The sequence below is a fragment of the Ambystoma mexicanum genome, chromosome 2p (genome assembly GCF_040938575.1).
Source record: "Ambystoma mexicanum isolate Mex_15411 chromosome 2p, UKY_AmexF1_1, whole genome shotgun sequence".
Classification (NCBI taxonomy): Eukaryota; Metazoa; Chordata; class Amphibia; order Caudata; family Ambystomatidae; genus Ambystoma; species Ambystoma mexicanum.
In genome coordinates this window covers 366,228,873-366,245,629 of record NC_090923.1, presented here as the reverse complement: position 1 = coordinate 366,245,629, position 16,757 = coordinate 366,228,873, and the positions used below count along the sequence as shown (strand labels likewise).

At 48.2% G+C, this 16,757-nt stretch overlaps 1 protein-coding gene across 1 annotated transcript in view; it reads right to left on the bottom strand.

Moving 5' to 3' along the window:
- Window positions 1–16,757, bottom strand: part of PSMD6 (proteasome 26S subunit, non-ATPase 6) — a 104,740-nt gene that overhangs the window by 29,778 nt on the left and 58,205 nt on the right. Inside the window, exons 4-5 of the mRNA XM_069643712.1 lie at window positions 5,729–5,948; window positions 5,446–5,554 (exon numbers count right to left, since the gene is read on the bottom strand). Of these exons, the coding sequence (XP_069499813.1) occupies window positions 5,446–5,554; window positions 5,729–5,948 (329 nt within the window). The remainder of the gene's footprint in view (window positions 1–5,445; window positions 5,555–5,728; window positions 5,949–16,757) is intronic.

The window sequence follows — 16,757 nt, the reverse complement described above, 5'->3', positions numbered from 1 at the left end:
CCGTCTCAGCGGCATCTAGGGAGTTCTTCACGATGCCCTGGTTTACAAGCGTTCCCTCCGATATTACAGCTAACAGGCGTGAACGCAGGGGTTCAGGTGCGTCCTCCGCTTCGCTGCGCAGCTTGCTCCACTGTGCATCTGCGTAGCTAGCTAGTAGGGAATTGTTATTTGCAATTCTAGTAGAGAAGGCGGCGGAGGTCGTGATTCTTTTCCCCAGTGCGTAGAGCTTCTTGCCCTCCTTGTCAGGTGGTGCTTCACTAGTGGATAGTGGTACCCCCGCTCTTTTTCTTGTATTCGTTACTACAAGGGAGTCCGGAATAGAATGTCCTCTGATGTACAAAGGGTCAGAGGATGAAGGGCTGAAGAGCTTTTCTATTCTAGGGTTGACCCCTCTTACTAAGGCTGGATTGGAAAGGGAAGGAGATAATCTTCTCTTAATAGAAGCCAGGAGCGGAATAGACTGGCTAACAGGGGCTTTTTCTTTAATAACTCTTTCTACAAAGTCTATGTCAGGAAGAGTTTCCCCTGTGTCCATCTCAAAATGCGCTGCTGCCTTGCGCAATAGTGCATTGAGTGAAGGTTGGTCATCTATGGGAGAGGAGTTCCCAATATGTGAATCCTTGAGAGGAGAAGGGAGAAAGGCATCAGGGTCCGAGTGCACTGAAGGGGATTGCCAAGGCTGCACTGACGGGGATTGCCAGGGCTGCGAGGTAGCTGTATCTTCTTCAAAAGCTCCTGCAGTAGTGTAAAGATCTTCTTCGAACCCCTCTTCCTCATGTTCTTCCTCTCCACCCAAACACTCCTCATCTTCCTGTAGGTATTGCTCCTCCTCAGTGAGGTCATATACATCTGTGGAAGGGGGAAACAGCCTAGGAATCTTGACTCTAGGGTCATCCTGGGGCCATTCTCTTTGTCTTTTGTGAGTGGGTGGGTCTTGGCTTCCCAGAAACCTTTCCATTTTCTCCATGCAAGAATGGAGTCTTTCAAGGGTCTCATGGGGTACCCCTGAATAGTCTAAAGGGGGGAAATCAGCGTTTTCACCCTCAAAACGCTTAGAACGCTCCCACAACGTCGAGGAGAGGTTTCCGTCTCCCTCTGAAAAGCCCTCCGGTAGTTCAGAAGTGCCCTTAGATGAAAGGGGCTGTTCCTGGCTACTTTTGTGCTTTTTCGGCGCGGTATTCAACGTTTGTTTCGTCGTCCGCGTACGTTTTGTCTTCGGAGACAATTCTCGCTAGGCTCTCGACAACGAGTTTGTCAGTCGAGGGCTTTGGTGTCGACGTTGCCTGCGTTGCGCGTTGTTCCTCGACGGCCGCTCTATGGAGCGTTACGTCGGATGATTTTGAGGTAGCGCCCGTGTTTGATGAAAGCCCAATCGCTGGTCGCGGCTGCGTTTGCGGGTGGGGCTCGAGACCTTTACGGTCTGAGGTAGACGCCGGAGTACCCTGCGTCCCCTTCGGCGCTGATGGATCCTTCGTCCTCGACGAAGAAGAGCCGTGGGTTGTGTGTTTAGTTTTATGGGGTCTATGTGCGTCCTTGTCGCCGGGGTGTTCATCCCCATAAGCAGGGCGTGAGCCGAGCCCGTCGGGGCCGGGGATGGACGTCGAGGAGCGCGAGCGCTCCTTCTGGGGGTTCATGACTTCCGTGACGGACGTCGAGTTATCACCCTCCTCGTCACTTTCTGTAACAGCGGCGGCGGGTGAGGAAACTGACTTCGACATAGCGTAGTCCGCCCACCTCTTAACCTTTCGTTCTTTGAGAGTTCTTGGTTTCAAGAGCTTGCAGGCCGCGCAGCTGTCCTCTTTATGATCGAGGGGCAAGCAACGATTACAGAGCTTGTGTTTATCCTTCCAAGTGTATTTGCCCCTACAGCGTGGGCAAAACTTAAAAGGTGTCCTCTCCATAGCTGAGGCAATAATAGCTGGTGATAAAAACCCCAAGGGAAAGATAGGGGAGAAAGAAAGACATTCTCAAAGAGAAGATAAAAGTTCGAACCCCCACTCTCCCTACTGTATGTTGGCCGTCGAGGCCAGGCCACGTGTTCGGCAGCGCCGAAGGATCTCCTCCGCCTCTTCCCCTCCGTCGAGAACTTGTTCGGCGGAGAAACAGCTTCACAGCTAACGTCGAGGGGAGGGATCGTTAACAATATAATAAGTATAATTAAGGACCGAGGTCCGTGGTAAGTATTAGCAATGTCTCTCTAGGAGCTCCGCAAAAGGCGACCAGAAGCTGGGCGGAAAAAAACAATCGGAGGGACCTCGACGCGTGAGGCATTGTGGTTACAACGCACGTCACTATAGGGATAGTGTTACAGACACGCCTTGTCGACGTCCCCTTTTCGACTACGAAAAACAGAATGCAATACTCCGCAGTGACCACTGGATGTCGGACCTATGCACAGCATGTGATTCTAAGCAGATTAACAAACATCAGAAATATATATTCTTGGATGTAGTGCTAGGACTGGTAGATCTGAAGTGTATGGACCGTGCTCCAATAAGCAATTGCAGACCCAACAAGACACAAATGGTCACCAATCCACCCAGACACTCAAAACACATTAATATGCCAACTCTCCTTTGCACCAATTAATAGAATTAATTAATTCAGCCTAGCTGCACACATACTTGTAAACCTCCATGATCACCACCAGTCTTTAGAACGCAGCTATACCCCACGAGAAGAAAAGAAAATGAGCCTAGCTGCACACAATCCCATTCACAAACTTCACTGCCGCCAGAATGCAGCTTCCCACGTCCACTTGCCTTGGCTGCATACATTATATACTGATCTCACAACCACTGCACCATGCCCAGCACTAGAATGCAGCCCCCCCCCACTTAATATGCCCTGGCTGCACACATACCGAGTACACCCAAGCACCATTTACTACACTACTCTCTCCACTGACCTGGACTATGGTCCCCTAGGGCATTCAACCCACAGCGCTTTGGAATCATACCAATGGTAAAAGGCACTATACAAATGGCAAATAACATATCCAGAAGAGAACCTGGAGCAGAAGCAGTCAACCATCTTTTTTAGTGGTTGAACTCGTTATATGTGGGTTATATTCTGGTGGTGTTTGGGTAGTAGGCTAGAATAGGATTTGGGGTAGGTTTTGATTCTTCCTGACAAGAATACCCTGTGACCGCCTCAGAGTTGGAACTTGACTTCTGGCCCTCATCACTGGGCTTCCTACCCGTCCCAGCAGAGGTGGTTAAAAGCTTGGGTGTAAAAATCTCAGGCACATTGAATACAGAACCCCAGATTAATGCCATTTGTGGTATGGGCTTCCTCAAATTAACTCAGGAAAGCTCATCCTTTTATTCCCATCGACGTTCATGCTAAGTGATAGCAGTGTGTCTAAACGGTAGCCTTGATTACTGTAATGAGACTTTCCTCTCTCAACCAGTTATTTACTTCATCGCCTGCGGGTGCTGCAGACCTCAGCCGTACGCCTGGTTAAGGTTATTTTCTTTGGTCATCATGTCTCCACAGCACAGCGGGAGCTACAGTGACTGCCTGTACCTGACCGTATCAATTTAAAGGCCTTGTGTATAATTAATCGGGCACTGAATTGGGCGTTCAGCCCTGCAGGAAACGATTCAGTTATACCATTCGGGGTGTTCACTCGGCTCCACAGGTGCAGTACTTCTTAAGATAGCGGTCTATCATCGGGAGAGAGTGGGAGGCCGGGCCTTCTCAGTCTCGGGGCGTGAACTCTGGAATGCACTTCCATTATGGATGCACGGCTTACAGAACTTTGGTCTATTTAAGCGTAGTCTTAAGAGCCATCTCTTTGCGTGTTCTTTTGTTTTGTGCACCTAGAGAGCCCCATGCCGCCTTTGGTGATTGTGCGTTCTACAAATGCCCCAACTGATTGAATACCCTTCTCTTGAGCATTTGAGTTTTAGAATAGGGAACTTGACAGTTCATTTTCATGCTTTGAGTTTATTTTCTTTAAAGCTGGCCAAGAGATCAGACTAATTGTGTGAAGAAGACTTAATAAAAATTTATATATATATATATATATATATATATATATATATATATATATATATATATATATATATATAAAGAGTTCTACTTCTGGTCCACCACAACATACAGTTGTAAATTTGTAAATGTGTGGGAGGGTGGGTCTGAGTGAGTATGGGAGTGTGTGAGCGTACGAAAGTGTTGGATGGTGTGTGTGTGCGCGCACGTGCAAGTGAACTCCAGCTGTTTGGGACACCTGGGGACCGTAGATGCAAGTCTATGGTTATAGAGTGTCACAAAGCCAATTCAACTAATATGAGAATGGCAGGAACCACTATGGGAGTGGCAGGCTTTGCTGTAGATGTATGTCAAGTCACATGTACTGCCGCTTCATTGTTGACTGAATCTGTTGAATGAAAAAAGGGAGGCAGAATATAGGGGAGCTGCAAGCTGGTTTGGTGGATGGGGAATTAGTTCCTTGTGCCACCAAATAGAATCATTATTGGCAAGACCACCACCCAGAGTAGAAAACCTGGTTTTCAATAAGGCCCTTCTACTTCCAGTTAACTTCACCCTTTCAGGATGTTGGAATTAGATTCAAGTTAGGAAAATGGAATGAGCAGTCAAATATACCATAACAAAATATAATTTGATTATTTACTGCTACCTTTGATGGTTGTAAACTTTCAACACTTATTGAAATATATAAAGCAAGTCCACTCTATGAATTATATTGCAGTGCTGAAGTCTGGTGTCATGTTAACATTATAACCTCCACAATCGCCTCTCAACAGTACAGCAATATGAACTACACACCTGGTCCAGCAACATGATTTCTGCCTTCAGACCACTAAAAGTTCTGAACATATACTTCTGGGCATATTTTTTCATGTTACACTTCAAGATCTATTAAATAGTGAAAAAGCTGCTGTTCTCCCTCGAGTTTACCAATACACTAACCATGGCCAAAGAGGGTGTGGCATAATTTAAAAAAAAAAAAAAAATCACATTGTCGTTTTCATAAAAAGCTTTTAGCCTAAGACTGCTTCACTAGAGTTAGCCGTAGTGTGTACTTTTATACTTCCAAAGTGACTTTACAAATAGCTAGCCCTGGATGATCCTGCTCATCTGAGATCATTCTATGGACAAAGCAGACATGAAACTTAGTTGTTCTCCTTCGAACGAAGACCAGAATTCTACGTAATAGTCCCCCCCTGGTTAATCAGTTTGATTAAAGAGGGCAAAACAATCTAACATTTAATGTAACCATAGAATAATATGTCTGCTTTAGTTTGTGGACCTTTACTATTGATACCCACAATGTGACTTTGAATGCTTCATTTAGTTTTACTTTTAATAATCTATGCAATTTTGGTTTTCTCCCATCAATGTCATGCCTACTTTCATCATCTGCATGGTAAAGGAGTAGAGCCATGGTTTAAATGTAAAATAAAATGATCAACTTACCCAGTGACTGAAAAAATACAGAATAACGACACTCATACAGTGAAAACAGGTACTGTCGCACCGTTGGTAAACTGTGCAACACCTCCAGAATCTCTGCACCTTTAATAACCTATGGGAATAAAAATAAATCCTTTCAGAAAACGCATATCCCAACAGCCAATGCCCAGCCTCCATTTATAAAAACATTTCAGGATATATAGGAGAGGCGACCATTCAATAAAGAAATCCAAAATGTCAAGTGTTTATTTCTGTACATATATTAACAAGTGTCTAATCAGGTTACCTTTTCTCTCAAGTCAGGTCTGTCCAGTGCAATCATGCTGACGTACACAGTGTAGGTGACAAACGTTTTATAATCCATTAACTCGTAAGAGGTAAAAGTTGAAACTGTATCAAGAAAAAGTTCTGCTGCTTGCTTGAAGTCTCGAATAGCTACACAGTAAAGCCCTTGATAGACTTTTAACCTGTTTCTCCTGTCCCAGTCGCCGCCTTCCTCAATAAGACTAGAAATAGAAATTGCAAGAAATCAATTGACAGATCAGCCTTTGAAATTCTATTAAGCTAATGTACACCATTAAGAAGTCGTTTCTGAAGTTCAAGAGCCTAAAAAGATAAAAGCATACTGATAATGTAGCTCAAATAAAGTACACAACCATACATTGTGCTGGACTGGTGCATTAGTATGAGTATAAAACCATTTTTGGAGACCCTGCCAAATTGCAAATTTCTAAAACAATTGTTTGGAATCTTCCACTCCATTTTTGGCACTACTATAAATTCCAAAATCTCTACTGGCTTTCCAGAAAATGGGCATTTGGAGATTTTCTATGAAATTAAAGAGGAGATTTTGCTTCTGCCCCTTTGCACAGAAAATGTCCATGGTAAGGAAGCCCAAGACGAATCATGTTCGTCTCCCAAGCATAGGAAGAAGAGTTATTATCCAGACTGTACCTTACGAACCTTCCCAATCTCTCTCCCAGAACCATCCCACTTAAGGCTAAACACGAAGCACTACGACCAAAGCCACCACATAGTCAACATGTATACATTGGGGTTGCTATCCACCCAGACAGGACGTTAACCCACAGACCACTACATTACCAAAACACTCCAACACCCCATAATGTACATGGCAAGGGACACACAATACAGGTATCAAGCTGGCAACTGGTTTTATTCACACTTGCGAAAGGAAAACAAAAACGTCCATGTAGGTGCCCCTAGCTCCCATGTCAAACTTGGGCAGCAACGCCCAGCTGCGCTTTATGGACAGAACAAGTGAATGCGGTCTGCAGCTTTAAGAGTGTTTTGCTTAACTTCTGCAGTGGATGCTTCAGCTACCAACAGCGCTTTGCAAAGAATGAATGTAAATTACAAGAAACAGATCAACACAACTTGCTCCCTAGAGGCCGACACCTCAGTATGAGCATCTGCATAGTATCGGAGAAGCTACTTAAAGGAGGAAGTACTGTGCTTCAGTCCACTGCCAGCTTCTTGTTAACCATGCACCTGGTGGCTTCATCACACAGAGGAAGTATGCTTGATGCAAGGAACAAGAGCACAAGCTTCACAGGGATCGAGGACAGCACATTCCAGTCCTCAGGCACAACCACACCACTGTCATGGTACAGAGAAGCAAGATCCACCCATGAGCTGGTGGAGTGTTGTAGGTGGCAGGCCGAAAGGGAAGGCTGTGTGGAAGACCCCAGGCAGAGCCAGAAACGAGTGCCCCCCTGTTAGGGAGAATTCTAATTTCTGTGCCAATTCCCTTCAACCTTCGAGGCCAACCAGCTCTCTTGCTGGTGAAGCGAGACCAACCTTTTTCTCACTCATATTTTTCATCTCGGTTTCTTTTGTTTTTGGAGTCTGACAAACTCCATAGGCCTTTTGTATTTGTGACACGCAGCACCTTCCGTGTAGTATCACAGAGAAGTCCTTTGGATTTCTCATAAGGTTTAAATACCTTCTCTTGGGTAAACTACTATTCCCAAGAGTAGTAAAGTGAAATTGACTTTACTTACCTTTTTCCTATGTAGGTCCAGCACACGCTACATTTAATGGCTGGTGGCAGTGGTTTGATTTTCCTACCATTGTGCATTTTTACTGCAGGGTAGGAAGCGATCAAAGTGCCCAAAACTCCCTCCCACCAATGTCTCCTTGGTTACCTGAATGCACCCTGTGCTGATTGGCTGGCTGTCCATCCTTGCAGGACAGCCACCATGCTCTCCGAGTGACAGCTAGGCTCTGCATGAATGGGAGAAACCACTGGACGAAACATCCGAAGCAACCGTGAAGTGAAGCTTGCTGCAGCCTCCTGGACCGTTGAACTGCCCGGTGAAGCCCTGCTGCAGTGCTCAAGCTACAATTCCAAACAGACTAAAGAAGCTCCGGAGAGGATGACTTCTTCCCTTGGATAAGTGGGACCAACTAACACCAAGACAAACTTTGCTGCAAGACCTTGCCCCGCTGGCTGTATGTTTTGCTGCTGCTGGAACCGAGTCCCAGGGGTCAGGAAATCCAGAATCAAGTGCATAGTCTTTAAGCCGGACCTGAGCTCCAGGAAGATCCAGAGGACCCTCCCGAAGCAGGACGACCCAAGCTCGATTCACTTCACCAGAGTGCTGGACTAAAGAAGTGAAGGGAGCCCATCCAGAGTCCAAGATCCGCAGTGGTGCTAATTGCTGGTAGCTGAAACCACAAAGTGCCGCTGATTTGAAGAGAGGCTGCAGGTGCCGCCGACCTTTGACCTCCAGGCGTACTCCCTCTTGTCCCTACAACTGAGGCCCAAGAACCCAGGACAGAAGCCAGCTCGATCCTCTTATTCTAACCCAAGGTACTGTTCTGACTAAGGGGTACTTGCCGCCTTGTCAGTAGCTTGCATTATCTCACTTGAGACTTGCAGTAGCTGCTTTTTCCAGTTGATCTCAGCTCTACCCCTTAAAAGCCTAACAGCTTGTGGCCCAACAGTGATTTTCTACAAACTCTCTAACGCTGTGCAAGACCTTTGTGCTATCTAAAGAAGCGCCTCAGCTCAATAGGCATTGCTCAAATTGACTTTGGCTGTGCTAGCTCCCTGCAGACTCTTCCAACCCATTGACTTTGGTTCTAACTGTCCCCCATAGGAAGTACATTGGTTTTAACTTGCATTGCTGGGAAACGTTTAATCTAGACTTCACTGGGAGATTTAAAAGAGCTCACATGCTCTGAGAACCTGTTAACCTTTTTCCTTCCCTTAACATTTCCTCTTTGCCAACCTCAGAATCGTTACAAACTCTGGCCTGATGGACAGAGGTTTAAGAGGCCACCCTTTTAAGTGAAGCAGGCGACACTTCTGGGAAGTTAGCCAGGCCAATTCACTGTAGCTTTGAGTGCAGTCAAGACAAAATCTCAGGGAAGAGCCAGGGTGATTAGGGCTCTTGAATGAGCCCACCCAGAATTACCATTAGACAGAAGTACGCGAAAGTATACAATTTATTAGGCCTAAGAATAAACACAAATGAATTATGAAAATCAATAGTACAATAACACCATGTAAAATATATACAATCAATGGAGTCAATGCGATTAAGTTAGAAACTCCACCAATACCTGTAAAGGAAAAGGGTAGGTAATCTTTAGAGCATAGACAATCTTCAGTAATGGAAAACCCTAACTTTAAAAGTCCACCCCTACGATGAATGGAGCCTTGTGCTTAATGTCCGATGCGCGTGGAAAAAAGGTTCCAATAGTCATGCAGGATCTGCTGCGATGTACAAAGCTATTCCCAACTCGGACTTTAGGAGTGGAAGCTACCGAAGCCAAAGAGGACCACAAGGAATCCCCTATGGTTAAAATGTTATGGATGAACAAGGGGTCACTGGTAAGCAGTTTCAGTACTCACCGCCCTTTGCTCTGTTTTGGTCCAGACTTGGCAGGCTTGGAAGGGGCCGTCGGAGGTTTGATTTCCCACCCTCTGTTCGGCTTCAAATTGCACAGGCGCTGTGAGTGCAGATGCAGGTTCGGTTTGCAACAGGAGCTGTAACTCGATTCGCGTGATTGACAAATTAAGGACTGATGCAACTGGCCTCAGGGCACAAGAAGGAAAGCGGGAAAACCACCTTCAGTGACAGTCACTGTTGCACAGTGACGATGCAGGGGCACCCAACTCTCGAGATCTGATGCAGCCTTCTCTCTTGCAGCCCAAAGCAGCTGAGAAGATGGAATTCAGCATTAAGGTGCTTTGCTGCGCAAGTTAGGACTCCCCAAGTCAAAACTCGACACAGCGACGAGCATGGTTTGAGCTGGATAGTCCACTGGATGGCCACGGGACACTTCCTGTTTTGCAAGGCAACCAGGAGGCATCGAGAGGGATTATTCACACCACTCCAAGGGTTCGAAGCACCTTCAGAGGTCTTCTGAGAGGGCTTTACCATGACAACAACAGTGGGTTCGGGGGGGGGGGGGGGGGGGGGGAGAACCTTCTTCCGTGCATCTCTGTATAGTCTTCTGTTCTGCTCGGCTCTTCAAGATACTTGGCTCCGTCCACAGATCGAGTCGGACCTGCTGCTGGTCTGCGTTCAGGACCACTCATATCTAAAAGTCTGGCGAATGCTCGCAACTGGTCAGCCAATGAGAAGATCTGCCCCATTCATGCACATCAACAGTGGTCCAATCAGGGACCACTGGTCTCTGTGTGCTTGTGCACACCAGACATCCTGGCACCAGTAGTGTGGATTGGGACCAGACTGTCTCAGCCCACTTCCTGGGTACCCACACACATGACCTGCAAAAGCGGCTTTCGCGGGCAACTGCAAGACCAAATAAGGAAGTCCCGTGTCACGAAGGCCAGGGGGTTTGGAGGGGAGGCCAAAGGACAAAATACCAAAAGGCACAGAAAAAGTGACGGACACTGGCCACATTCATGAGCCAAACACAGTTAAGTGCAGTATCGTTCGATTAAATGCATTAGAAATACAACTTCTGCGGTCACCACCCTGTTCCTAGGCACACCTTGCAATCACCAAAACATTTTTAATGGATGACTAGGGCCCCACTGCGCGATACAGTAATGTACTTTGCGCAATGATAAGGGTGACCAACAGCAGCAACAACCATTAAAATACTAAGAGAAACAGTGTTTCTCCATACTGACAGCCTGAAAGAAATGTCAATTTCCCTGTAAAAATGCAAATGCCTAGTTGAGTGCAGCTGAAAAAGGTGCTCCACTGGCAAAAAGTCAGGGCAGGATACTGTAACAAAAGCAAAATGTTTGGGTGGGGGTCCACAAAGAGAGAGGAAAAGGTCCACAAATAGGGAGGAAAAGGTGCATTTTGAAAAACATTTCATAACAGAAATCAGAGAGGCAGAGGGAGCCCGGGGGCACAGAGGCAGCAATGGGGGCACAGAGGCAGAGGGAGCAATGGGGGCACAGAGGCAGAGGGAGCAATGGGGGCACAGAGGCAGAGGGAGCAATGGGGGCACAGAGGCAGAGGGAGCAATGGGGGCACAGAGGCAGAGGGAGCAATGGGGGCACAGAGGCAGAGGGTGCAATGGGGGCACAGAGGCAGAGGGTGCAATGGGGGCACAGATGCAGAGAGAGCCCGGGGCAGAGAGGCAGAGGGAGCCCAGGGCACACAGAGGTCTTTATGGGGATTCATCACTGTAAATTAAACAACGCTCCAAGTGGTTGTCTTAACGATCCTCCGCTTGTGATTCTATTATTAAATTTACTAAAATATTACAGAGCCTTCGGAAGATCAAGTGTTGTCCTGGCTGCAAAACTTGAGAATCATCCTCCACCTTAACAGTCTTCCCCTGTTCTGTGAAATGCTAAAACCCTCATTTCTAAATACTATGGACCCCAGCCCAGGTGTTTATCTCACAGCAATTGACTAGAATGAGCCCTGCAAAACTTTGATAAAAGTGGCCTTTTTCCGCCGTATGAAATTAGGGTACCTAATGAAAGTCACCACACATTTAAATAAGCAGCATTAGTGAAAATAAAAGACTCATCGCCCTTTGAAAACACCAAGCCATATTGACCTCATGTCAGGGACAGTGGGAGGGAAAGAAAACAAAAAAAAAGAAAAAAGCATAAATAGAAAACCGGACCCGATTTATTACAAAGTACTGAAAAACGCCCCCCAACCCCATTTGATCTTTCCCCATTTACTATTGCTTAGCCCTATAGGTCCCAATTCCCAATATTTTATGAGAAAGTGTTGTGAAAGCTTTACTTTCCCTGTCGTCCTCACTTGGTAGACTGCGGGGGGAAATTGTATGGGAGGGGCGTTAGAACAATTTTTCTAAAGTCAGCCTACACAACAATCCCTTGGGCAATACAGAAACTCCAACTCTAGTATAAGGCTGTACTACTCAAGGTAGGAGGTAGCTATGACAGAGCAGCCAGGCTTATCTTAGGAGGGAGAGAGGGCAGTAGGAAGGTATAAAGAACTTTTAGCATACAGATGGTCCAAAGAAACACGTATAGTGATGTATTGTAAAAATAATGGTTTCGTTTATATATACACACACAGGCAAATATCATTATTTAGAAAGAAAAGTCAAACACAATATAAAAAACAACAATACTCATGTTAAGTAAACCAACATTTAGAATGGCAGTATGCCATTCTAGGTAAGCAGACCCTATTGTTAGTAAACTGTTACACTTATATTGTTTCCAGCAATAATACCGGTAATATTAACAACATTACTTTGTAGAATAGTGGAATACAATTCAAAAAGTAAATAGCTAAGTGATACTTTTCAGAATGGCAGTTAGCAATTCCCAGGTAAGTAATAACTTTGTAAGACTTCTAAATAATGATATAATAGTTTATTTCAAATTTTACCATGTTACGACATCAAAAAAAAATAAATGAATTCATAATTACATCAAAAAGGATGTACGGGTGCCCTTCTGCGAGAACAAACAGCCCAATGACCCGTTCTATGGGAAGGTGACCACTCTAGAATCCGCAGCCACATTTTAGCTCCCTGAACCTTCCATAAAGGAAGAATGAACAAGTTACTTCCCTGCAACTATTGTTCTCCAGCATGCGTCAGGCATGGATTCACATGCTCATGAATATTCCTGGTCAGGCCGAGAATCCTCTGTAAAAGAAAAAGAAAAAAAACAAACAGTTCACTTTCACTTACAAACGGCCTTTCTCCTATTAACCAATCACTGAGCTCTGGGTCATACTGCCCCTAGTCAATGGCCGCCCTCTCCCTAAGCCCCTCCTCCGGCAGCCATCTTCAGATTTGGTAACACGTAAAGTGGCAGTATGACCAAGAAGAGCCGCAGATGGGCAGGACGGAGGGTTCACATGCGACTCCATGCCAGACAAATGCTGGCTTCCTTCTCCAGCATGGATTCATATGCTCATGAATAAAGAATGCATAGCAGTACAACATTACACAACTACGGGAGGTGGCAAGGCTCAACAGAAACATACTCTTACCTCCGGAACAGGTTCACTTTCAAACAAACAGGTTGAAAAGGACTGCTTGGTCGACCCTGGACTCCTCTCTGGAATCCCAGTCGACGTTGTGAAGGTGTGCGTAGATCTCCACGTAGCAGCCCTGCAGATGTCCAGCAGTGGTACACCAGACAGGAACGCTGTTGTCGCAGCGAACACTCTGGTGGAATGGGATCTCGGACGGCCGGGCAGTGGCCAGTTTGCCAAACGGTAACAGTGTTTGATGCAGCCGGAGAGCCACCTGGAGATGGAAGCCTTGGACAAGGCTTTCCCATGGTTCACATGACCAAATTTCATGAATAGTTGACATATCTTCCGGAAGCTTTTTGCGTGCCACACAGAACTTCAGCACACAGGTCACATCCAGCGAGAGCAAAGTCCTTTCAACCGGCAAAGGTTTGGGGGAAAAAAAAACACCAAAGGCTTGTTGAGATGGAATTGCGAAGGAACCTTTGGCATGAAGGAGGGGTGTGTCGCAGCACCATCCTCATGCCGTGAAAAGTCAGATAAGGCTGTTTGCAGGAAAGAGCCTGGATCTCACATACCCTCCTGGCAGATGTGAGGGCCACGAGAAAAGCAGTCTTCCATGAAAGAAACGAGAGGGGCCTGATGCACAGGCTCGAAGGGAGTCCCCATGAGCCTAGTCAGCACCACGTTGAGTTCGCACCCCTGGGCAGGGCCCTTCACCAGCAGGGCCAATCAAAACAGTCCTTTGAGTGGGGGAGAGGGAGGGGTGGGGGGGGGGGGACGTGTACAGGAACAGGCCATCCCCATGCCCGTCGGCTGGTGTAACCTGCTGGCGAACTAGCATTTGGAATTCGTCACTGTTGCAAACATATCGATCTGGGGTCTGCCCCAATTGAGGAAGAGGCTGTCCACTTGATCCTGTCGAAGTTCCCACTTGTGGTAAGAACACAGCTCCTTGCTGAGGGAGTCAGCAATGGTGTTCTTGACTCCTGCCAGGTGAAAAGGAATGAGGAACTTTTTTTTTTTTTTTCGGGCGACGGTCCAGTGCCACAAATCCTGCGACTCTTTGGAGGAGAGCGCCGGGGATCTGGTACCCCCTCACTTCCTGATGTAGAACATCACAATTGTATTGTCTGTGAAGACCCTCACCACCTTGCACTTGAGGGATGGAAGGAATGAATTAAGGGCATAGAACTCTGCCCGCAGCTCCAGGATATTATGATGTGGAGATCCCTCCCCTCCGGTAGCCACAGCCCTCCAGGGAAGCGTCCGTGGTGACAGCCCTCCAGGGAAGCGTCCGTGGTGACCCTCTCCTGATGGGGGGGCAGAGGGGCTCCGGAAATCTATACCCCCAGCGATGTTGGGGCACACGCTCCACCACCTTATCGCTCGCCAAGACTTGAGAACAATCTTGTCTGCGAAGCTTCCAGACAACTGGATCTACAGAGCCTCCAGGAATTCCTGAAGGGGTGGCATAAGCAACCTGCAGAGTCGGATCAGGTAAATGCACAACTACATCATGCCAAGCAGCAACTTGATGGTCCGCACTGTGGCGGTCTTCAGTGCCAAACGCTGTTGCACCTTGCCCAGCAATGCCGCTATCCTCTCTTCCGAGGGGGCCGCCAGGCAGGAGATAGTTTTGAGCCTGGCCCACAGGAATAGCACGTTCTGCGATGGTATCAAACAGGATTTTAGAACACCAGATCTGTCAGCAGCCGGACGGTCCTCTCTGTGTTCGACGGCTACTTCCTTGGACTTGGCGCAGAGGAGCCAGTCGTCAAGGTACAGGTACACATGTATCCCTTGTAGACGCAGATGGGTTGCCCCTGGTGCAAGGCACTTCGCAAACACCCTGTGCGCCGACTTCAGTGGGGAGCGGAGGAGAGGGCCTTGAACTGGTAGTGCCTTCCCTGTACCACAAAGCGCAGGAACTTCCGATGCTTCTCGTGAATGGGGACATGGAAGTAAGCGTCCAGATCCAAGTCTCCTTCCACCAGTTGGCCGAGCACATGCTGCAACGTGACCATCCTGAATTTTTGGGGACTTGAGGTATTTGTTGATTTCATGTAGGAGCTGAGGGATTTGCTGCTCCTGCCAGGCTACAGGTGGTACCCACAGGCACATCTGCTGGAACGAGTGTGTCCGTGGGCGAGATAGTCCAGCACCAGTCGGTCGGTGGAGATCTTTTCCCACTCGCTGACGAAGGCCACCAGCCGGCCTCCCACCAGGATGCATGGGTGGGGGCCCAGATGTCCTGGCCGGTTCAATCTTGCTTCAGGGCCTGCTTGCCGCCCTAGGAGCAACATCAGCCAACTCTCCCGAAAGCCTTGGAGCAGACCCTGTAGGGCTCTTGGGTCGTGGACCGGGGAGGGTTGACGGTACGGAGGCGACCCTCCGCCAAACTCCTTCGATGATCTATCTGATTTTCCGCTGCTAGCACAAAAGGACAGACGATGCTGTTGAAGAGTGCCCAGGGCACAGGCCGTCTCAGTGTCCTTCTTATGGCCTGCAACGAGTCTTCGACTGCTTTCCCATAGAGGTTGTCCCCGTCGAAGGCATGTCCAGCACCCTCGTCTGGACCCCTTGAAGGAAGTTGGAGGCCTTCAACCAGCCAGGACGACTGAGGCAGACACTGCTCCCCATCTGTCGGAACCCCGTGTCCACGATGTTCCAGAGCCACAGTGATGGCATGGTCTGATGCCACCTCGCCTTCCTGAAGTATCTCAAGCGCCTCGACCTGCTTGTCGGTAGAAATTCCAGCAGCAGGGCTATCTTGTATATGGCCTGGATCTCAAGTGCATTTGCTGCCTTGAATGTCGTGGCCCCCTAAAATAGATCACTTTACTACCCGTGGCGTCCAACTCTTTCCCCTCCCTGTCCGGAGGAATGGAGGCTGAAGATGAGGGATTAGAAGACTTCTTCCTCGCTGCCGCAGAGTCCTCCACGTCTTTGGTAAAGGCAACCTTCCTTCTTGGTCTCTTCTGGCGTGACCTGGAAGAGCTCCGACGCTCTGCCGACTATGGCGTGGAATGACCCCACTTCGTCCATGGGAGAAGCCCTCGGCGGTGGATAAACGCAGCCGTTGTCGGCTGTGTCCGTCCCTGTATCCATAGTGGGGGGGAGGGGGTCAGGCATGTGTGGCAGTTTGATGAGGTGCTGTAGGTGCAGCTGCCAGCGGCGGGCCCAACACCACCATGTGGACAGTTGAAAGGATGTCCAGCGACACGTCCCTGGTAGGTGTCTGGGGGGGGGGGGGGGGGGGGAGGGGGAGAGTGCCCTCCTCATAAGTGGAAGAAATATCAGTGCCCTGGAGCACAGTTGAGGCCTCCAGTCCTCCCCCCTCCTTTTTTTCATCCCGACAGGTCGGTCTCGCCCCCTTCACCTGCGAGAGGGCACCCCGCAACCAGCTCGATCAGCGTGGAGGGCCTCGTCTGGACCATCTGGGTCTTCAGGGGCTGGTCAGATACCTTTCCCTGCACCTTGGTCTTCTCTCACAGCTTCCCTGGGTTAGCCAATTTCCTCTTCGAGGAGGAGCTGGGAGTGATGACTGGAGATTGAGGCAGATGGCGAAGATTAACGTGCCCCACTTGCGTGGCGACTAAACAGAGTTGCAGTGCTCGACCTTGGGCCCCTACGGATGGAGCGCCCTCAAAGGACTAGGTCTTAGAAGCCCACTCTTGCCGCATGAGGTAGAGGACTTGGCTTTGAGCCACACGGCAACCTACCTACGGTGCGTTTGGAGAACACAAGGCAGATTTCACAATCCGCTTCCCTGTGTACCGGATGGAGACAGAGGCACTGGGAGCGTTTGTCCTCCACAAACGCGTTCCTCAATCCGCAGCTGGAGCAGAGCTTGAAGTGGGAGCCTCCTTCCTTCTCCTC